This window comes from Mustelus asterias, chromosome 15 (genome assembly GCF_964213995.1).
Source record: "Mustelus asterias chromosome 15, sMusAst1.hap1.1, whole genome shotgun sequence".
Lineage (NCBI taxonomy): Eukaryota > Metazoa > Chordata > Chondrichthyes > Carcharhiniformes > Triakidae > Mustelus > Mustelus asterias.
Window position 1 is genome coordinate 35719372 of NC_135815.1, and position 24511 is coordinate 35743882.

At 42.9% G+C, this 24511-nt stretch overlaps 1 protein-coding gene across 2 annotated transcripts in view; it reads right to left on the reverse strand.

Annotated features, from left to right (window-relative positions):
- Nucleotides 1–725: 725 nt before the first annotated feature.
- lyplal1 (lysophospholipase like 1) overlaps nucleotides 726–24511 on the reverse strand; it is a 29467-nt gene continuing 5681 nt past the window's right edge. For both annotated transcript variants that reach the window (XM_078230548.1, XM_078230549.1), the window contains exons 2-5: nucleotides 24150–24249; nucleotides 20429–20598; nucleotides 6429–6544; nucleotides 726–1206 (exon numbers count right to left, since the gene is read on the reverse strand). In XM_078230548.1, the coding sequence (XP_078086674.1) occupies nucleotides 979–1206; nucleotides 6429–6544; nucleotides 20429–20598; nucleotides 24150–24249 (614 nt within the window). In that variant the 3' untranslated portion in view covers nucleotides 726–978. The remainder of the gene's footprint in view (nucleotides 1207–6428; nucleotides 6545–20428; nucleotides 20599–24149; nucleotides 24250–24511) is intronic.

Sequence of the window (24511 nt, forward strand, 5' to 3'; positions counted from 1 at the left end):
ATTGTAGGCATCAATGAAAGATCACTGAGTCACCTAAATGTTTTAGTAAGACAGAGGATTTGCATTAAGTTCAGCAGTATTATTCCAAAAACAAAATTTACACTTCCCATAAATGACATTGAAGTTACAGCACAACTATGTTATTTGGTCCAACAGGTCTATGCCAGAATAATATGAATATGTTATATTCTTCAATATAACATATTTGGATAATGATAAGACAGATTATTTTTCAATGCAAAAGCATTCTGATTCTAAAGGTCCAGTGTAAAGATCTATCAGACTATAAGGATCGGTTGAGATGGGCTTTTTCAATGTTCTGTGAACAAGAACATGATGGTCAATCTACTATCTTCAAAATATAATGGATGCTGGACTGGGCACATTCAAATATGGACAGTTCTACAGGATCAAAGTTAGATTAGTTCTAGCTTTTACATACTGAACCAGGGAGGTGGGAAGAATAGTCAGTTATGGAGTTTGATGAATTGCAATGAGAGGCCACAAGAAACTTAGTTATCTTCGAAAGGAGAGATTCCACATTCTGCCCTATTTTTGCAACAAATGTTACTTTAAGTTGATGATAATTGAGTAATCTGGAGTTAACATTGTTGAGGTTAACAATAGATTGACAATATTACAAAGTTTGCGAATTGCAATATTGTCTGGAATGTGCAACCAGTTTGGCATGCATCAATCTGCAAGTGATTTTAAGAGCACACTGATCAAGGTAAACTATTTAATGCAACGAAATACATTCGTACAACAGTATAAATCAATAGTGCATTATAGGAAAAGTAATATACATAACACTATACTCTACCAGTGTGATTTTAAAACATTTTTTGCTTACTTGATGTAAAGCTATTAGTAGATTCATCCATGATATATTTCCATTCTTGACAATATTAGCTAATAAATGGATTACAAGGTACATTATATATACATAAAACACTATTTGATTCAGAGTGAATAGCATTACTGTTCACCATTAGGTAGTTTATGTAAAATCCATGACTTCAGCTGTTCCAACTCTGATCTGCAAAGTTCATGATACAGATTAGGAAAAGTATTAAAAGTGGTTTTCACTCCCAGTGACTGTAACTGCAAACAGCTCTCTTTACCCCACTCAGGCAAAACCAGTGGGTCATTCTTTCCATGACACTGAAACAATTCAGGCATTGAGGTTTTAGTGCTCTGGACAGCCTGGAGACAAAAGCATATTTTAGACAAACGTTACAAATATGACATTAGCAATTAATTTCTATTCTATCACATACTGAACAAATTCAGCAAAAAATGTAAGCACAATATCTTATGAAGCACTAGAATATTTTTTCAAACTACTACTTTGTGATATAGGCACCTAGATGTTCACAAACACGTGAAAACATTTGGTCAGAAATAATCATCTCTAAACATGTTGCTGAAATGCTACTAGGAAGGTGGTCAATGATTAAAGGTTGAAGCAAGAGAGTCATACAACACGGAAAAAAGCCCTTCAGCCCATCGTGTCTGCACCGGCCATCAAGCACCTGTCAATTCTAATCCCATTTTCCAGCACTTGGCCCGTAACATTGCATCCTATGGCATTTCAAGTGCTCATCTAAATACTTCTTGTGAGAGTTCCTACCTTTCCTATCCTTTCAAGCACTGAGTTCCAGATTCCCACCACCCTCTGGGTGAAAAGATTTTTCCTCACATCTCCTATAAAACTCCTGCCCCTTAACTTAAATCTATGCCCCTGGTATTGACCCCTTTGTTAAGGGGAAACGTTCCTTCCTATTACCCTAATTTATCATAGAATCCCTACAGTGCAGAAGCAGCCTGCACTGACAAGAATCTCACACAGGCCCTATACCCATAACTCCATAGATTTCCCCTGCCAGTCCTCCTGACACTAAGAGGCAATTTAGCATGGCCATTTAACCTAACCCACACATTTTTGGACTGTGGGAGGAAAGTGGAGCACTTGGAGGAATTCCACACAGACACAAGGGGAACGTGCAAACTCCACCGGAGGCTGGAATTAAACCTGGGTCCCTGGTGCTGTGAGGCAGCAGTGCGAACCACTGTGCCACCTATATCTATGCTCCTCATAATTTTATACACCTCAATCAGGTACTCCCTCAGCTTTCTCTGCTCCAAGGAAAACGACCCCAGCCTATCCAGTCTCTTATGATAGCTGTAATACTCCAGCCCAGGTAACATCCTGGTGACTCTCCTCTGCAGCTTCTCTAGTGCAATCATTTCTTTCCTATAGTGCGGCAACCAGAGCTGCACACAGCACTCCAGCTGTGGCCTGTTTTATACAGCTCCATCATAACCTCTCTGCTCTTAAATTCAGTGTCTCGGTTAATAAAGGCAAGTATCCCATATGCCTTCTTAACCACCTTATTTACCTGTTCTGTTGTCTTCAGAGCTCTATGGACATGCACACCAAAATCCCCTGTACTTCCTAGAGGCCAACCATTTATTGTATATTCCCTTGTCTTGTTAGTCCTTCCAAAATGCATTACCTCACACTTTTCAGGGTTAAATTCCATTGCCACTGTTCTGCCCATCTATATTGTCCTGTAATCTAAGACTTTGCTCCTCACAATTTACCATAACACCATTTTTTGAATCATCTGCGAACTTACTTATCATACCTTCTAGATTCACATCCAGATTGTTAATGTACACTACAAATCACAAAGGACTCAGCATCAATCCCTGTGGAACACCACTGGACACAGGCTTCCAGTCACAAAAACAAATCAACCATCACCCTCTGCCACCTACCACAAAGCAAATTTTTGGATCCAGTTTGCCAAATTGCCCTGGATCCCATGGGCTCTTATCTTTTTCATTAGCCTCCCATGTGGGACCTTGTCAGAAGCTTTACTGAAGTCCACGTAGACATCATCTACATTACCCTCATCTACACATAGTGCGCATCCATACGCACTCTGCCTGAAAAAAAATCAGTGATTCCGAATCGCACTGCAGAAGCCTGTGAGTGGGGCTTATCGCGCCCGAAACACTGCAGCTCCGATCGGAGCCTTCAATTGTGCATGTGCAGTAAAAATAGAAAAACTCTCCCCTGCCACATCACTCCCGGGCACGATAATACCTCCCCCCTGGCCCCCACAGACATGTCCCCACCCCCACTACATAACTGACCCCTCTATCCCCTCACTCCCTTGCTACCCAGACCTGCCCCCCACCGATCGCACAGAGTGACAGCAGACCCCCCCCCACCAGAGCGTGATCTGACCTGCCTCCCTCCCCCCTCCACACCAGAGAACGATCTGACCCACCTCCCCCCACCACCAGAGAGCGATCTGGCTCGCCTCCCCCCCCACCTACCAGAGAGGGATCTGACCCACCGACCCGCCTCCCCCCTCCCCCACCGATCTGAGTCAGAGAGCCACTGGAAGCTCTGAACTTACCTCCTCAGAAGCTGGAGCGCCCGAATTGGACCTTTGCGGACCATGTCTGTTTCGCGCCGAATCTAGATGGGCGAACGCGGTGGTAAAGGGGCAAGTGCTGGTAAAGTTGGGCATCCAGCCCATTAATTCAATTTAAATGCATTTAAATTGCTGTCGCATCTATTTTGGACGTGTCCTGATTGCCGCCATTTTCAGCCATAGGTAAAGGGAAACAGCTGCAGAGGCGGTCGAGGATTGTGCTACTTGCTCACATCCGACTTTACCAAGTTTTCGCGCCCGAAAACAGGCACAACCTGATGGTAAAATCAGGCCCATGATCTCCCTGCTACAAAACCATGCTATCCTTGATTAATCCTTGCCTCCCCAAGTGCAGATTAATTCTGTCCCTCAGAATTTTTTTCAATAGTTTCCCCTACCTCTGAATGTTAGACTGTGATGGCTTGTAATTTCCTGGTTTTTCCCTACTTCCCTTCTTGAATAATTGTACCACAATTAGCTGTTTTCCAGTCCTCTGTGACTTCTCCTGTGGTCAGCAAAGATTTGAAAATTGTCAGAGCCACTGCAATCTCCTTACTTGCCTCCCACAGCAGCCTGGGATACATCTCATCTGGGCCTGGGGATTTATCCACTTTTAGACCCGTTAAAACTGTTAATATCTCCTCTCAATGTTAAGTTGTTCAAGTAAATCACAATGCCCTTCCTTGATTTTTATGTCTATATCATCCTTCCTTCTCCATAATGAACACAGATGCAAAGTACTCATTAAAACCTATGTCTTCCAGCTCCACACAGAAATTGCCAAGTTGGTCCCTAATGGGCCCTACTCTTTCCCTGGTCATCCTCCCGCTCTAAGTATACTGAAAAGACACCTTTGGATTTTCCTTTATTTTACCTGCCAGTGTTTTTTTATGTCCTCTCTTCACTCTCCTAATTTCTATTTTAAGTAACCCCCCTGCACTTTCTATACTACTTCAAGGCTTCCGCTGTTTTGAACTCTCGGTATCTGCCATAAGCCTCCCTTTTCCCTTATCCAACTCTGATATCCCTTGACATCCAGGGTTCTCTGGACGTGTCGCTCCCACTTTTCATGGGAAGATGTTGGCCTTGTACTCTATTTTCTTTTTGAATGAATCCCACTGTTCTGATGTAGATTTTCCTACAAGTAGCTACTCTCAGTTAACTTTGGCCAGATCCTGTCTTATCCTATTAAAATTGGCTGTCCTCCAATTCAGAACTTTTATTTCCAGTCCATCTTTGTGTCTTTCCATAACTACCTTAAATCCTATTGAGTTATGGTCACTGTCACCGAAATGCTCTCCCACTGAAACTTCTGCCACTTGCTCGGCTTCATTCCCTAAAACTAGGTCCAGTACCGTCCCCTCTCTTGTACGACTTTCTATGCATTGGCATAAAAAGCTTTCCTGGATGCGTTTTAAGAATTCCACCCCCTCTAAACCTCTCACAATTTAACTATCCCAATTAATGTTGGGGAAGTTGAAATCCCCTACTCTTATCGTCCTATTATTCTTACAACTCTCAGAGATTTGCCTACACATCTACCTTTCTATCTTTCCCTGACTATGTTAAGGTCAAATTCACCAACCTATTCATGCACCCGAATATTTAGGGTTAACCGAATCACTTGGCTTTAAATGGTGCTGGGTTTGTGGCCCCAAGCAAACAAGCACTGTAAATAAATGAATGCAGATTCATCCATTTTGAGCTTCTTAATATATTAAATGAGACAAATAAAGAAAATGAGTGCATTATTGCAATTGTAAAAGAATAGAACTACTTAAAATAAAGAATATTCAAAAAACTTAAAGTAAATTCCAATTATAATACATAATTGGTCAGAAACGATGGCATATGATGTTATAGTGACACCATGTTCATATGAAATTCTTCTGTTCACTATTTTAGCAATGGTATTAAATGTATTGATAAAAGTCTTAGAATTTAGCAAGATTTCCGATGAATGTGTTGATGCATCATTAGTATATATTTCAACCCAAGCCCCAATCTAAGAATTTTGCTAAGTAGCCCTCCAGTTTCAATCAAAATTATGGTAGATACTATCTACATAAAATAGAGTACATCTTACCATACAGCATTAGTTTATCTTATTTGGTAACTTTCTCAGGTGAATTTTAAGTGAGTTTTAAGTCCCACTTCAAGACACTTCAGTACACTATTAAGGAATTGCTGCATTGTCAGAGTGGCTGTCTTTCAAATGCAACATTAAACCATGCCTCCACCTGCCTGTTAAACTGGGCAAAAAGAATCCCGTTTTCCAAACAGCAGGATTCTCCACCTGTTTAGTCAACATTGTTTCCTCAACCAGGGCTATCATTGTATTGTTCATACGACCTTCGTGCAAATTCACTACCACATTTGACTATAAGAGAATAGTTACCATTAAGGCATTCATTGGTTATAACGTTACTGGGACATCATAGAATCATAGAAACCTTGCAGTGCAGAAAGAGGCCATCTGGCCCATCGGGTCTGCACCGACCACAATCCCACCCAGGCCCTACCCCCTTATCCCTACAAATTTACCCGCTAATCCCTCTAACCTACGCATCTCAGGACACTAAGGGGTAATTTTAGCATGACCAATCAACCTAACCCGCACATCTTTAGACTGTGGGAGGAAACCGGAGCACCCGGAGGAAACCCACGCAGACACGAGGAGAATGTGCAAACTCCACACAGACAGTGACCCAAGCCGGGAATCGAACCCAGGTCCCTGGAGCTGTGAAGCAGCAGTGCTAACCACTGTGCTACCGTGCCGCCCTGAGATTATGAAAGGTGCATAAATACACAAGTTCCATTCTTCTGCTTTAACATCAAAATAAACAAAATACTGTAGACGCTGGAATCTGAAAGAACAGAGGATGTTGAAAAAATTCAGTAGGTCTGGCAGCATCTGTAAGCAGAGTTAACGTTTCAAGTCCTTTTTGCACTTTGTCAAGATATCCTTCTGCTTACCTGGTAGACAACAGAATCCTTATTCAAGAAACTGGATAGAGCAAACACTCCTGCTACTTGTGGATGAAATCTATAGGCTAAGTGCATAGCCATAGTTCCTCCCATTGAAAATCCCCCTGCAAAGCCAAATAAAGATCTAAATAAATAGTTTTGTAGAATACAATCAAACTTAATATAATTCTGTAGACTGATGTGAAGTCAAACAGACTTCAATTTCAAAAATTGGAGTTTGGCTCATTAATGGCATGGGCAATTTAATTATTTTAATCATTGTAATGGTCAACTTCGTTTCAGTTTTACAATACTGAAGAAACTGGGCAACAGAAAATGGGTGGCAAACCAATCTATTTCTTAATCAACCAGTTAAATAATTTTAATCTCTTAATTCCAGTTTGAGACACACCTCCCATTATTTTTTCAAACTGCTACAAATTATTAATTCAAAAAGTTCACCTATATGCCAACTTTTTTAATAGTTCATAGAAACGTAGAGCACAGAAGGCGGCCGTTTGCATATTATGCCTCAGCTGCCTCTTTGAAAGTGCAGTCTTAGTCACACATCTCCACTTTTTATTTGTAACCCTGTAAATTTCTCATTCTCACATACTGTCCTTTATGGAATCAGCTTCCACCCCCTTTTCATGTAGATTCCAGATCCTGACAACACTGAGTGAAAACAATTCTCTTAATCTCTCCTCTCAATCTTTTGCCAATTATTTTACATCCATAGCCTTTGGTTATTGGCCCAGTCACCAAAGGGAGCAGTTTTAGTTTATGAAACCTCTCAACATCTTGAAACTTCTTCACCTCTTCAACATCTGTTGCAAGGAGAACATTTCTAACTTTTCAAATCTCTTCTCTTATTGAAGTCTCTTGTCCCAGGTAATGACTTGGTAAATTCCTCTTTAACCTTTAAGGCTTTACATCTTCGTCGAGTGTGATATCTAGAATTACCCACTATAAATCCACTGAAGCCTAACCAATGTTTTAGAACTATTTCTAAACCCAAGTAACCCACTATGTTTTTTGAACTACTACCTCAACATACACTGCCACCTTTCAGGATCATAGACATAGGAACAGAATTAGGCCATTCGGCCCATCGAGTCTGCTCCGCCATTCAATCATGGCTGATTTTTTTCTCATCCCCATTCTCCTGCTTTTTCCCCATAATCCCTGACCCCCTTATTAATCACGAACCTATCTATCTCTGTCTTAAAGACACATAATGACCTGGCCTCCACAGCCTTCTGTGGCAAAGAGTTCCACAGATTCAGCACTCTGGCTGAAGAAATTCCTCCTCATCTCTGTTTTAAAGGATCGTCCTTTCAGCCCGAGGTTGTGCCCTCTGGTTCTAGTTTTTCCTACTAATGGAAACATCCTCTCCACGTCCACTCTATCCAGGCCTCACAGTATCCTGTAAGTTTCAATAAGATCCCCCCTCATCCTTCTAAACACCAACGAGTTCAGACCCAGAGTCCTCAACCGTTCCTCATACAACAAGCTCTTCATTCCAGGGATCATTCTTGTGAACCTCCTCTGGACCCTTTCCAAGGCCAGCACATCCTTCCTTAGATATGAGGCCCAAAACTGCTCACAATTCTCCAAATGGGGTCTGGCCAGAGCCTTATAGAGCCTCAAGAAGTACATCCCTGCTCTTGTATTCTAGCCCTCTTGACATGAATGCTAACATTGCATTTGCCTTCCTAACTGCCGATTGAACCTGCAAGGTAACCTTAAGAGAATCTTGAGCAATGACTCCCAAGTCCCTTTGTGTTTTTGATTTCCTAAGCATTTTCCCATTTAGAAAACAGTCCATGCCTCCATTCCTCCTTCCAAAGTGCATAACCTCACACTTTTCCACATTGTTTTCCATCTGCCACTTCTTTGCCCACTCTCCTAACTTGTCCAAGTTCTTCTGCAGCCCCCCCTGCTTCCTCAATACTACCTGTCCCTCTACATATCTTTGTATCATCTGCAAATTTAGCAACAGTGCCTTCAGTTTCTTCCTCCAAATTGTTAAGGTATGTTGTGAAAAGTTGTGGTCCCAGCTCTGACCCCTGAGGCGCACCACTAGTCACCGGCTGCCATCCTGAGAAAGACCCCTTTATCCCCAGTCTCTGCCTTTTACCAATCAACCAATCCTCTATCCGTGCCAGGAGCTTGCCCTTAACACCATGGGCACTTAACTTATTTAACAGTCTCCTATGTGGCACCTTGTCAAAGGCCTTCTGGAAATCTAAATAAATCAGGTCCACTGGCTCTCCTTTACCTAACTTCCTTGTTACCTCCTCAAAGAACTCTAACAGATTTGTCAGACATGACCTCCCCTTGACAACGCCACGCTGATTCAGTCCTACTTTATCATGCACTTCTAAGTACTCTGCGATCTCATCTTTAATAATGGGCTCTAAAATCTTGCCAATGACCGAAGTCAGGCTAACCGGCCATAATTTCCTGTATGCTGCCTCCCTCCCTTCTTAAACAGCAGTGTTACATTCGCTACTTCATTTGCCTCCCTGCCTCCAGTGATTCCTGAAAGATCACCACCAATGCCTCCATAACTTCCTCTGGATCTGGATCTCAAGATCTTTCATGTATCTGGATCTCAAGATCTCTTTGCTTATCTAGCCTTTCAAACTCGTGCTGCCATTATTACACCTGTTTTCTCCATATTAGTCCTCCCAAACGGCATCATCACACTTCTCCGCATTGAACACTATCTGACATGCTTCCGTCAATTTCACAATCTTGCTTAGGCCACCTGGAAGACTACAAACATCTTCATCACTATCTGCTACGTTGTCAAGTTTCATATTCATTGCAAATTTTATAATACTTTTCCTTACACTCTACTCCAGATGGTTTATAAAAATTGAAGAGCAATAGACCCTTGGGAACCACCCGGTTTGAAAAATGTCCATCCACCCACCATCCTCTGCTTCCTGTCACTAAACTAATTCCATATCCATGCTGCCACTTACTTCCCGGCCTGCCATCTTCTTAATAAGTCTCCTGTGCGACACTTTATTGAATGCCTTCCAAAAGTCCACACACTACTTTGATCAACCTTTTCCGTTACCTCATCAAAAAATTCAGTCAAGATAGTTAGACACAATTTTCCTTTAACAATTTCATGCTGACTCTTCTTGATGACGCGCTGCCTTTCAAATGAAAATTTATTTTGTCACTAATAATGGTTTCTAATAACTTCCCTACTACCAATGATCAGTTGACTCCTTTTTCCCGAGTTGCGGTATAACACTAGCAGTCTTCTAATTCTCTGGCTAAAAAAGGATTGCAAGATTGAAACCAGTATCTCTGCTATTTCGACCGTTGCCTCTTAGAGCAATCTAGGATACATATCATTGGCTTGGCAACTTAGAGTAATGCTAAGTTGCTCTATTACCATTCTATCCATAACTTACCCTGCTGTCCTAGTCTAACCTTCACATCATCTGCGTCCTTTATGAAGACAGGTACAAAGTATTCCTTGAATTAAACAGTGACCCGAGGCCAGAATTGAACCCGGCTCCCTGGTGCTGTGAGGCAGCAGTGCTAACCACTGTGCCACCGTTTGCACATTTACCTCGTGTCTGCGTGGGTTTCCTCCGGGTGTTCTGGTTTCCTCCCACAGTCCAAAGATGTGCGGGTTAGGTTGATTGGCCATGCTAAATTGACCTAGTGTCTGGGGATTAGCAGGGTAAATATGTGGGGTTGCGGGAATATGCCGGGGTGGTATTACGGTTAGTGAAGACTCGATGGGCTGAATGGCCTCCTTCTGCACTGCAGGGATTCTATGATTTTTCTACACTTTATAAGTGTAAGAAAAGGAAATAGCAAAGAAATCTAGAAGTCTCTTTGAGAGATAAGCTATATTGATAAGGTTAAAGAAAAAAATTGGTCTTGGATTTCATAAATAAAAGCTTTGGGTACCAAATGAAAGATGTAAAACTCAACCGATGTTATTAATTTGCTCAATCACCCCTAATTTTGCAAGGGTTTCAATATGATGGAAAGGGTATAAAATAACAAGACATTTATAGCATAGAAAGAAACCATTCCTCTTTCTTCCTCTGAGAGATTTACAATTGAACATTTTTTCCCAAACAAATGAAAACTCAAATTAGAATGAGGGAAGATGTACTTCGTATGTGTATGGATGTCTCTTTTTCTCTCAGCTAAAATCAATTTTTGAAATTTACAGGGAGCTGTTTGATCAATCACTGCCATAAATGGGGACTGTTAAGAACAAATGTAGTCTTCAGATGAAGCAGATACCACAGGATAAATGAATCTGACAAGGAATAAGCTGTCTCAGGGCCTGGAGAAACAAGAGTGGAAGATAGAGCGAAGTTAAATTCAGAGGAATGGGAGAGTTAGATGAGAGGTAAAGCTATTAGTAGGGACAAAGCAAAGAAATTTGATTTGTTTGGTTTATTAAAAAGCCTTCTGTTTCTTTCTGTTATATAAAGTGCCAGTAGGAGTAAATATTGCCATTTACAAACATTTTACTATGTGCAAAGACACAACATCCAAATGACTTTCTCATAGGAGGCCATGGGTCCGTCATCTCCTAATTGCTCTAAAGGACCATAGGTATTCTAATTTTATTTTTTCATTTCATGTAACAGCACTACCATTAAAGTAAGAATAGAATGAGTTACCATCACAGCATTACCCATGAATTTCAATGGACTGGAGACATTACAGTATGCCTCAACAGTTTTAATTTATCAAGTGTCACAACTATAAGACCATAAGATGTAGAAGCAGAAGGCGGCCATTTGGCCCATCAAGTCTCTCCACCATTCAATGAGATCATGACTAATCTGATGTGATAAACCTCAAGTCCACTTTCCCACCTTAAACCCATATCCTTCGATTCCCTTACTGATTCAAAATCTGTCTATCTCAGCTTTGAACATACTCAATGGCCCAGCCTCTACAGCCCCCCGTGGTAAAGATTCATTATCCTCAGAGAGAAGCAATATTTCCTCATCTCTGTCTTAAATGGGGGACCCCTTACTCTGAGATTATGCCATCTGGTTCTGGACTCTCCCACAAGGGGAACTCCAAAAAAAAATCAAGGATTTTAGTTATAACTTTTGTTCACATTCTTAAGTAGATGTCATAATGAGTTAGCAGTATAGTTCAAGTGACATTTTCTTTCTGGTGGTATTTCTTCCACAAGAAAAAATGTTGGTCCTTTTGAAATGTTGCAGTTCCAAAAGAATTCTTGTTATAATTCTCTACAAACAGTAACTTCCAACAGCATAAGCACATCACAGAAACATGTCAAAACACAATGAGCTTTGTTTATTAATTGCATTAGTTTTTAAAAGCAATAAAGAGATCAAAGTAAAGTTCCCACGCACAGCAATACAATTCCAGTAACAGTCTTTTAACTAACTCATTATAAGGTAAATTACTGCACCTATTTAGTCACACACTGGCAAGGCTGCCTGCAGTTAGTCATCATGGCGTCTTTTATGTATATAAGCACCATGAGATTTGAATAGCTATGTAATTACACATTTTATGTGGTTGAACAATTGATTTTCCCTTTGAAATGACAATATACAAAAAGGTTTGGTCTCTGATTTACTTTTCTATGGAAAAATCCTGCAATTTGTCTGTCAGTACAATCATGCCTTCCAGTGAGTAACTGTAACTGTAATACCCTTGCTGATTTCAGCCAATATGTTTGATGACAAACTATCCTTATCTGAGAACCTGGATAATGTTTCAGTACAGTCCAATTTTAACACATTAATTTTAATTTACTCCATAGCTAGTACAATTTTAATTGTTTAAATCTCAAATTTCTTAGTTTGTCATCAGTTTCTTCAAACATGAAGCAACACAAAAACCCTTTCAGCATCAAGTGAGCTAGTCTAGTGATATTGAATATCCGTTAGTAACTAGGAAAGGCATTTCCTTAATGGTGACACTAAGTAGATTTTATCAGATTCAATAAAGCTTCTCCACATAACTCCAAACCCTGTTTTGTTTCCTTGTGAGAGTCCATTACTGTCTTCAATCAGTTACATGCATAATGTTATTTCAAAATGCATAGGCTTTTAAAGGGGAATGTACTCTACTCGACTTACATAATCCAAAATATTACAAAGGCTTGATGGTCTGACTGACTCATTATCAGTTTTATGGTTAGAAGGATGGGAAAATAAGTTTTTTTTCTATTCCAGACTTCCCTTTGTATAACTTGGGGTATTGTGAGTACTAACACACATTTAGAGAGTTATTGAAATAGAATTTTGATGTTATATTAGGAGTTACATATAGAACATCCACTTGCAGAATGCCACTATTGTGGCATTGAAACATAAAACACAAAGGATACAGATATCTTGTTGTGCTACAGTATTTATAATTATCATTAATTCAATCAAATGTACTTCATTAATTGTTATTTGAAAATTAATTGTACAGCACTGTCACATAGCAGCTATACTCCTTTCTTATGAAGGCAAATTCTCTTTTTGAGGCTAAAACATTTTATTCCATCAAAGACCAAACCACCTATTAGTTGAAATATGCAGCAAATAGTTATACATTGTTGAAAATATAGGAGTAATTTCTTAGCTACTTCCCATGATATTTATGTTTCTTTCTATACTATTCATGTACAATAAACTTCAAATAGGCAGGTAACTTATAGTTATCATATCTCCACTAAATGATCCTGATAATTTGATCTGGTCCTTCAGTAGTTTGATGTCCCTGCACATATTTACACTTTATTTACAACTTATGGATTCAAACAAGTCAATTCTCAGATATATTTAAATCCATTAATACAGAATTACTTAATATAATTCTGAATATAATTTATAAAACGAAATAGTATGAAGTTCTAATGAAAGGTCATAGATCAGAAGTGTTAACTTTGTTTCTCCGTTAATGCCTCAATGCCTGAATATTTCTAGCACTTGGTTTTTATTTCAGATGCCCAACATGTGCAATATTTACTTTTGTATTACATAAAGCTTAACCACCCATTCATAATTGCAGCAGCTATAGACAGGTTTGCAAACTGACCCAAGTGTGAAAACCTGCATAGCAAACCTTCTGTTGTGGAGGTTGACAGAGATTCCTACACTTAAGGAAAGGTTCAGGGTCAGACATTATTCTAGAAGAAATTTACACATCTGGGGACCCCAAGCTAGCCATTAAACTCACACAATGGTACCACAGGATGTGGGATCAACAAATCATTACCTGGGAGTTCAAAGATGCTGATTGTTCACATGTGCAAAGGAAAAGGACATCAATCTGTGCGCAACAGCCATAGAGGAGTCGCGCTGCTTGGGATTGCTGTTAAGGTTCGAGCAAAGGTTCCACTCAACAAACTGGTAAACCATGTGGTAGAATGTGAACTTACAGAAAGTCAAAGTAGGTTCAGAAAAGAGGCACTTGCAACATGATCTTCATCATTGGTAAATATAAGAGAAATGCCAGGAACTATGTATGGGACTCTGCTTTTGTTGACTTGATAAAGGTTTTTGGCACAGTACAGAAACACCTTGTGGAAATTCTTCACCAAACTTGGACGTCAAACTTCAGCTGTATACCTGATACAGCAATTTCATTGTGGAACGATGGCCAGTCACTGACTGTTGTTACCATCTACCATGCCATAACACTATGGTGAATACAATGATTCGTTTGATGTAACAAGAGATGTGAAGCACTGTTATGTCATGGGCCCTATGCTCTTCAGTATATCTTTGGTCTGATTTTCAATGAGCCGTTTGCATGAAATGGCACCTGGGCCCCAAATCTGGAGGCCCCTCCCCGAGACCCTGCACAATCCGAGGGGGTGGGGGTGGGCAGGACAAATTATGCACATGCATGTTTCATAGAAGAGGCCACACATTTATAAGTGCAGCTGACTGCAAGCAGAAGGGATTATTATTATTTACATTTTCAGAACTTAACTCTGTAACATAAGACTTGGTGCAAAAGTTGTAAAGGTAGCAGAAAGTCTTTGCAGAGATTAGGCACCCTTTTGGGGAGTGCAGAAGTTTCAAAAAGTGCCACAGAAGTTCAACCATTCCAAACACAGGTGCATGGCTGACACCCAAGGGAGTTGCAAGGTGGGGACTATGGCCTTGAAAAAAGGTTTATATCTTCTGACTTGGACATCCAGGTGGGAAGAAGGAAAATATGCCAGTTAATGAGACGAGTGTGCGTCGTGCCAAGGAAGCTGCAAAATGGAGATGGCACCATTGCATATTTGCACCCTCTCTTTCCAGAACTAGCAGCAATTCCACGCACTTCCAGCCTTTGAGAAGGAATTCTTTACAGGCTATGCTTTTATACCACATCCAAGACATCTTACCCATACAGTGCCTGCCTCCGCAAACTCTATTGCTTCCAGGGTTGGTGGATCCTCCATCCTGCCCCTGCCAGCCCTGTGCGAAAATCCAGCTGTTTGGCACAGTTTCTTCCAAGGTGGATTTGGCGAGTCAGAGTATTTTCCCTCTCTATAAAATCACCTCGGGAATGAAAATCCTGACCTTTGCGGCCATATTTTCTGGGGCACTTGATGGAAATGTTGATGGAACATACATATAATTTAGAATAGATGACTATCTCTTTAACCTTGAATGACTGAAATCTTCAAATAAAGTATCAGTGAAGATAGTTTGCCAATGATTGTGCCCTCCTGTCATACAATGTGTGTGGCCTTCAATGGATCATGGACTGTTTTTTAAAAAGTGGCTGATGACTTTGGACTAACCATCACCTAATGAAAACCGAGATACTCCATTACTGCCACCAAACTCTGACTATACCCCACTTTGTGCAACTATCAATAACATAATCCTGAAGGCAGTAGATAACGTTACCTTTCCTGGAAGTACAATCTCCAGAAATGTCTGCACTGAAAGCAAGGTGGCTAATAGAATTCCCAGAGCAAGCTCAGAATTTGCCCCGTTTACACAAGAAGCTGCAAAGGAACCAAGGTATCACGTTGATAAATGCTGTATACAAAGCTGCTGCAATGAAAATGGCTGAAGACAAAAAGGTCTCAATTTTTTTGTGACAAGGAATCCTGTAATTAGAGCAATTTTTAATGATCTAAAGTGAATGTAAATGCTTCTGTGCCACTTCAAATAGGTGGAATTGTTGGACTTCAAGTAGAAACACTAAGTTTCCCTTTGTTTACTTTCTATAACAGTAAAGTTTGTGTCAAATCACCAAGTGACCCTATCATTTCAGCATTCGATTGTATGTAGATGAAATCCATACGAACAGGACATGAGCTTGTGGAATATTTATAGCTATGACGGTACCACTACATTCTGCACCCTCTGCTTTCCTTCTCCCCATCTACTCTATGAATGGTATGCTTTCTCTGTATAGCGCGCAAGAAACAGTATTTTTCACTGTGTACCAATAATGAATCAAATCAAATGTACAGGTTAAACCAAGCAATATATAATTATTAAAGTTTGCATTTACAGATCAACATATAATGCACAACATAAATATGAAAATCTATGTTGTTTATGTACTCCATATATTCATGTAAATTTCAGTTAAGCTCTCTACATTCCCTTGTGATTTGATGAAGTCCCTCTCCCCACCACCACATGCCTCTCTTCCCAGCCCACCTCCCCCAAGTCATAATCCTGGAATTCTCTTCCTAACAGCATTGTGGGTACACCTACACCACATGGACTCCAGCAGTTCAAGAAGGTGGTCCACCACCACCTTCCAAAGGCAATTAGAATTGGGCAACAAATGCTGGCCTAGCTAGCGATACACACATCCCGTGTTAAAGAGTAAGAAATTCAGCAGTCGCCTCTTCCCAATAACCCCCTCACCCTCCCTATTCATTCACTCACTTGGTGGCCTGGCCTTTGCAACAGCCTTACAGCATCACTGAACCACCCTCAGGACCCAAAGGTCATTTATGGCTAGGCTTGACTGAAAACTGGTGCCGATTCACTATAATCAATCAAGACTCAGGCTTTGGCAGTCTGTCCTGGATAGCTATTGTACTGTGTCAAAGCATGTCCCTTAATATGTCAGTTTTAAGCTGTATTGCAAGAATTTGTGCGGACTTGCTTCAATGAAAAACTCCTATTATAAACAAAATCATATCAGTCTGAATTAACAACAGAGGAAAGCTGTCAATTTAAGGAGAGTTGTCAAATTAATTTTAGAACATTAATTAATCTAAACAAGGTTGTTGTGAGTCCATTTTCTAAAAGTAGTTTGTTTAATCAATGACACTTGTCACAATAACTGCACGTTTGATTCTCAATATGTTTATTTTGCATTGTTTAAGAATGACTTTTACGTCTGGAGTTTTTTCCTTTTTTGCAATGGACAAGTATGGCATCATCATGCAATGTAAAGCTAATTACAGTGCAGCGAAGAATTAATTTTCTTTTATTCCGTTGGAAATCACAAATGATCAATTTTAACACTTCCCTTGTAGTTGATAAGTTTAAACATCACACTCTCTTTTGACTTGTAAAGTTAATTAACCACATTGCAGAATCTACATCACTAACCTTGGAAATTTCCAGTTTTGATACACCTTCATTTATATTCTCTTCAGCCACTGTTCCCATGGTTTTGAGGGAAAAAGATATTTCTCTCTCAGGTTTGGGCTCTGTTGCTCTCTCCCTCCTCCCCATTTCTCCAGGCCTCCCAATTCTTCAATGGTTTGGGCTCCATCGCTCCTTCCTCTTCCCTTTCCACCACCAGGCTGCTGAGCCCTGCGGAGACTTTGGCTCTGCTACTCCCTTCTCCCTCCATCCTCTGGACCCGCCTAACTCTGCGGAAACTCAGGATCTGCTGCAGCCGCCCTCCCCGCCCCTCTGAATTCCCTGGTAACTCAGGCTCTGCTGCTTCTCCCTCCAACCACCCATTGGTGGATTAGGTTTTGGGGTCGGACAGAAAGAGGACGTGTGCCCTTTTCTTCTTGCTTTGCCGCTTTTCGTTCGGCTCACGTCCAATCCCAGTTGCGGTTACGGTTGGGAATATAGGAGGAGTGATGGTTTACCTGGCTCTACTCCCAGCCTCATTATTGGCAGATTATTTCAGACTTTCTGACATTCTCTCCTCCTGGCTTTATCTGCACTGGAGGAGGAGCTGGTAGAGGTCAGGAAAAAATAAAAGGGCAGAATTCCATTATCCAAAAGTCAGAGTTCTGCCAAATGATGGAAATTTCTCATCCCTGAAAGCTGCGGTAATATCCACCCTTCTATATGTTATATGTTTTGTCTGGCTTGCTGTACTGTGCAAACCAGTGCATTGTGGGATCACAGGATCCACGTTTTCTTATTAGTTTGACTGTGACAGCAATAAACGACAACTGCAATGTTGATCACCTCCTGTGTCTACTTGTGCACTGATTGATTCTGAGAGAGACCAGGACCAAAAACACAACACCATGTGCCTGTGAAACATGGACTACCAATTCCAGACACGTTAAGCAGTTTGTCAGATTCCATATGAAGTGCATTAGAACATCATCGGCATTAAATGGAAGGACAAAGTATTCAACGCTGAGGTACTTCCAAATCCAGACATTTCTGCTTTTAAGTAGTCATTAGCAAAGCTCAGCTCAGTTGGAGTGGACATGTAGCACATATGAGTGACGATAAAATCCTAAAGTGGTCATCTATTTATAACTTAAACTTGGGCATCGCATGTAAAGTAGACCGAGATTAAGATTCAAGGACTCCTTGAAGACAAGCCACAGGAAATGCAGTATGTCCATCAAAGACAGGGAAAGAAATGCATAAGAAATGACTATCTGGGGAGTGATCTCATGTAGTGGTGTTGCTTTTTTTTGAACAGCAAAGAATACAGATATGCTAAAAGGCAAGCTAGAAAGATCAAGGAGTACCAGACAAAAATAAGGCACTACATTCTTGCCCACATTGTGAAAATCATGCAGGTCTGCAGTCGGACTCCACATGTGAGAATACACACCTCTTAAAATGCAAGAAATGGCCCTCTTCAATAATGAGGGGAAACCAATGACAATGATAGGAAGTAGTTTTGGAAGACATCTTGCTGCTAATCTTAAGTGAATGTTTTATGATTTCATAAATATTTTGAGTTTGTTATTAAATGACACTAACTGTTATTTCCTGGTACTCCATATATATGCATAAAATCATCACTGATTGCTAACGTACTTTCAACTGCCATCTATCAAGTTAATTTGTAAACAGAAAAAATATTTCTGGACTTAATTATATTAATCAGTGATGTCAAACTTTTGATGCGAGTTCCATTTTTCAATGAGCCATCAGCAGCAATAATGAAACATAGAAAAACAAATACGCAGTGCCACAAGTGGAACTTTGATTTTAATTTAACTTACTAAAACTTAAAAAAATTGACTAGTACCTTAATTATGCACCTATCAGTTGAGAATTCTTCCCCCCCTCCCTGTCTGACCTTTGTTCCCTTGCCTCCTCACCATTGCATGTGGCAGCAGCTTCCTAGCCAATCCAACTAACTTCCAACCCACAGTAAGTTGATGATCATTCTGCATTCACACTCCACTTCCAAAAAGGAAAGAGATAGAGATTATATTAATAAATTAACATACATGACAGAAACACAGAAGAATTCTGTGACATACAAGAGGTGGGAGACAGGAAAGAGAGACTTACAAAAAGAATGACAGAGAAAATTGAAGTCATATACAAACAAACATCATAATAAATGTGAACCGTACAAATAAATGGTTATTAAGGATGTTGGACTCTAATACATAGTACGTCACCTAGTTTGAAATTTCAGTGAACATTTAATCTTCCCTATTTTGCATCTTTTATAATGTCTGAATCAGACAAAACATAAACACTGGGACTTTTTTTTAGGACATTTTCACTTCCTTCACAGCTGGTAATTTATTCTTTTCAATGACTGTGCTATGAAGCTTAAGTTTTTCCAAATGTGTTTTTAAATATTGCAGTGTTAATTGCAGCAAAAATGTACAGCGGAGAACTAATTTGTCTCGGACCTCACTAAAGCTGGCCATTTTGAATTTGCACTTACTCAATGTTTAGTACTGTGCTAAAAGGGAACAAAGAATGCTACACTGAGAGTTTGATTTGTGTTTCTAGTCCCAGACAATTATAAATTGGGTAACTTGAGGCTGTATTTTTAACTCTGATGTCAATAATACTGCTAAAAATTCAGACTCTCTCATAAAACAGATATTCTTGCTGCAGGCAAATGCTTCCATCTCCAACAACTGCAGGATGGGGAGATATCTACCTCTTTATTCTTGTTTCAATTGGGTCAATTTACTAATACTTTCATTTCAAATGACAGTTGTAACTTTTCAGCGCATATGAACTGCAAATATATCAGTTGATATCAGATATGTTTGTCAGCATGAATAGCAAGCAAGAATACACAATTGCCAAAATAAATTTTAGCCGGAAATATTGCTGGGTTTTTTTTTGGTCTTTCCAAAAGCAAACCAGAATACAAAATCAAAAGTATATTGCCTTTGGTTTAATTTATCACTAAAAACCATCAGATTCTTTTTGCGTAGTTAAATGATTGAAGTTGCAGCAGTACCAGATTTAATAATCCACTGCAAATGTGCATTTTCTTCGGCCAGAGTTGAAATAATGGTATCAGGTTTCTCCTGTATCAAGTAAAGAAATCATGTTGGAAGGAAACTGATTAGACAGGTACACATACTTTCTAAGTAAAACAATCCTCTTTTGCCCAGGAGTTAAAAAATGATTGACTTCACAAACTAAATGATATGACCAAAATTATAAGTGCAAAAGGATATGATCAACCACGTGCATCTTTATTTTTATTCAGTGAATCTGTGATACAATCCAGTGCTTGTGCCAGGATAAACATGCTTGATGGAAGGATAGCAGACAGGAAACAGGAATGGAAAAGAAAAGGTAGATTCTCAGATTACTTTATGTTTTGCTTAAAATGTTAGGAAAACTGATAACATATTTTACCTAAGATTAATCTGTCCTTTGCAACTCCAGCTTTGACCTCTTCATCCACCAAATTCCCCAGTATATGGCACATTGAATCCAGCGATTCAAGATGTTCCGGGCAGTTATTGGAAATTTTGTACCTGTCAAACCATACGTTTGACAGAGTTCCATTCATAGGTGTATATGGTCTGAAAAAGTGACAATAAAAAGCAATCGTGTGCGGAAAGCAAATTTAGGGCAGAAAATTATAATAATCATTATTTGCAATGAAAATCACTTAGAAATATTGGAAAACAAGGTTAAAGATTACATTTTAAATGTTTGTACAAAGACACAAACCTAAATTGTTAAAAAGCTGACTCGTGTTGTTTATTTTGGCTGTCTACAAAAGCATTAACCTGGAAGCCAACTGTTTAACGTACTTGTGTTAGAGGCTTGCCTCTGATTGTTCACATCTCCCATTCTTTTTTCCGCCCAGCATAAGATGTTGCAGAGAAAAAAAGACCGGAACAGAAGAAGGAAAGAACAGAGCGAGGGTATGGGGCAGATGAGTAGGGCAGTGCCACTGCGGGAAGGGGTGACAAATAGAAGATGAGAAAGGGGACTGAGGAAAGGAGCAACGGCCAAATGTGGAGGAGGGGGGGGGGGAAGGAGCAAGGGGAGGGGGGAAGGAGCAAGGGGGGGGGGAAGGAGCAAGGGGGGGGGGAAGGAGCAAGGGGGGGGGAAGGAGCAAGGGGGGGGAAGGAGCAAGGGGGGGGGGAAGGAGCAAGGGGGGGGGAAGGAGCAAGGGGGGGGAGGAGCAAGGGGGGGGAGGAGCAAGGGGGGGGGAGGAGCAAGGGGGGGAGGAGCAAGGGGGGGAGGAGCAAGGGGGGGAGGAGCAAGGGGGGAGGAGCAAGGGGGGAGGAGCAAGGGGCAGGGAAGGAGCAAGGGGCAGGGAAGGAGCAAGGGGGGGGAAGGAGCAAGGGGGGGGAAGGAGCAAGGGGGGGGGAAGGAGCAAGAGGGGGGAAGGAGCATGGGGGGGAAGGAGCATGGGGGGGGAAGGAGCATGGGGGGGGAAGGAGCAAGGGGGGGGGAAGGAGCAAGGGGGGGGGAAGGAGCAAGGGGGGGGGAAGGAGCAAGGGGGGGGGAAGGAGCAAGGGGGGGGAAGGAGCAAGGGGGAGGAGCAAGGGGGGGAGGAGCAAGGGGGGAGGAGCAAGGGGGGAGGAGCATGGGGGAGGAGCATGGGGGGGAGGAGCAAGGGGGGATGGAGCAAGGGGGGATGGAGCAAGGGGGGAGGAGCAAGGGGGGGAGGAGCAAGGGGGGAGGAGCAAGGGGGGAGGAGCAAGGGGGAGGAGCAAGGGGGAGGAGCAAGGGGGGTGGGGAAGGAGCAAGGGGGGGTGGGGAAGGAGCAAGGGGGGGTGGGGAAGGAGCAAGGGGGGGTGGGGAAGGAGCAAGGGGGGGTGGGGAAGGAGCAAGGGGGGCGGGGAAGGAGCAAGGGGGACGGGGAAGGAGCAAGGGGGCGGGGAAGGAGCAAGGGGGCGGGGAAGGAGCAAGGGGGCGGGGAAGGAGCAAGGGGGCGGGGAAGGAGCAAGGGGGCGGGGAAGGAGCAAGGGGGCGGGGAAGGAGCAAGGGGGCGGGGAAGGAGCAAGGGGGCGGGGAAGGAGCAAGGGGGCGGGGAAGGAGCAAGGGGGCGGGGAAGGAGCAAGGGGGCGGGGAAGGAGCAAGGGGGCGGGGAAGGAGCAAGGGGGCGGGGAAGGAGCAAGGGGGCGGGGAAGGAGCAAGGGGGCGGGGAAGGAGCAAGGGGGCGGGGAAGGAGCAAGGGGGCGGGGAAGGAGCAAGGGGGCGGGGAAGGAGCAAGGGGGCGGGGAAGGGGCAAGGGGGCGGGGAAGGGGCAAGGGGGCGGGGAAGGGGCAAGGGGGCGGGGAAGGGGCAAGGGGGCGGGGAAGGGGCAAGGGGGCGGGGAAGGGGCAAGGGGGCGGGGAAGGGGCAAGGGGGCGGGGAAGGGGCAAGGGGGCGGGGAAGGGGCAAGGGGGCGGGGAAGGGGCAAGGGGGCGGGGAAGGGGCAAGGGGGCGGGGAAGGGGCAAGGGGGCGGGGAAGGGGCAAGGGGGCGGGGAAGGGGCAAGGGGGCGGGGAAGGGGCAAGGGGGCGGGGAAGGGGCAAGGGGGCGGGGAAGGGGCAAGGGGGCGGGGAAGGGGCAAGGGGGCGGGGAAGGGGCAAGGGGGCGGGGAAGGGGCAAGGGGGCGGGGAAGGAGCAAGGGGGCGGGGAAGGGGCAAGGGGGCGGGGAAGGAGCAAGGGGGCGGGGAAGGAGCAAGGGGGCGGGGAAGGAGCAAGGGGGCGGGGAAGGAGCAAGGGGGCGGGGAAGGAGCAAGGGGGCGGGGAAGGAGCAAGGGGGCGGGGAAGGGGCAAGGGGGCGGGGAAGGGGCAAGGGGGCGGGGAAGGGGCAAGGGGGCGGGGAAGGAGCAAGGGGGCGGGGAAGGAGCAAGGGGGCGGGGAAGGAGCAAGGGGGCGGGGAAGGAGCAAGGGGGCGGGGAAGGAGCAAGGGGGCGGGGAAGGAGCAAGGGGGCGGGGAAGGAGCAAGGGGGCGGGGAAGGAGCAAGGGGGCGGGGAAGGGGCAAGGGGGCGGGGAAGGGGCAAGGGGGCGGGGAAGGGGCAAGGGGGCGGGGAAGGGGCAAGGGGGCGGGGAAGGGGCAAGGGGGCGGGGAAGGGGCAAGGGGGCGGGGAAGGGGCAAGGGGGCGGGGAAGGGGCAAGGGGGCGGGGAAGGAGCAAGGGGAAGGAGCGAGGTGGGGATCGATAAGGGAGAGAGGAAGCGGCTAGCGGGAAGAGGATATAGTTGGAAGGAAGGGGAAACAGAGAGCAGGGAGGCAAGCGTGAGAGGGAAGAATATGTAAGGGGGAGAACAAGTTAGGGTGGGGTAGGGTTCAAAGTAACGTGGGGGCAAGGGTGTGAGAGAGTGGAGATAGAGGGCAACTGTGAGGATGAGTGAGTGGACAGATAGCGTCGTGGCAACAGGGTGGGCGGCGAGGAGTCAGTGAGGGTGACAAGGTCGAAAGACTATGGGCATTGATAAGAGAAGCAGGGAACAGTGAATGTTACAGCTGGTGATAGTGAGTTCGCAATTTCTTTGTCCTTATTCCAATTTTTCTCCAAGTTAATTATTAAAGCAAACAAGGCGTGGGTTCTGAAAAGGGTAGAAATGGAAGAAATGTTGGGAGCAAAGTCAGTTTTACCTTAAAAGACAGAGAACCAGAAGGGCCAAAAGAGATGCATGGATAAAATAAATTAATAAAAAAGCAAGCAAAAGCAACCTAGCCAGACAAGGAGAGAAGTGGAAAGAATTAGTAGAAAAAGAAAAGGGGGTTAAAAAGGGAAAAAGAAGTCTCGAGACATAGAAATGAGAATCTATTCTGCAAACTCACTTTGAAAAGTGCATGCAAAATCCACTGGTATATTGAATAGACATATTCAGAGCACATTTCAGAAGACACCAGAAAGTTCAATATTTTAATGCTTTGTCCAATTAAATATTTGTATTCAAAATGACATTGTTAAATATAGAGGTCAAAGAACAGTAATTTCACAAGATCAGAATTGAGTGATTTGGAAAAAATGAAATACTGTATTTATAATTCATCTTTCTTATAAACAAAAAGTTACTTAGTTAATTTCTAACTCTGGCTGAGGGAATATTGTTCTATCTAGTTTACTGGGCTGAAACATTCCTGCATTGAACATTTATTTTCTGATACATAAATGATACCTTATAGGTGCTGTTGGATAAATTACACGTATGTGCTGAAAAGTCAGTTCTTGTTTTAGTACATCTTTTATCCATGCTCTTATACCTTGCCCAGTATCACCTAAAAGACAGAAAAAATAAATACCACACAAATGTTATGCATTTAAGGCCACTACTATAAAACCAGATACGTCAATCCATGAAGATCTTCAGAACTTCCCAAATATACAACTCAAATTCTGCAAACCTTTCTGGAACTCTGCAAATGCTTTCAGCATTTTCGGTTTTGAGAGAAATGACACGAATATCATCAAAGATGTGGTGAGTGATCTGGCAGTAGAACCTCCAGGGTATCGATTCCCTTGAAAGCAAGAGGTCTACGC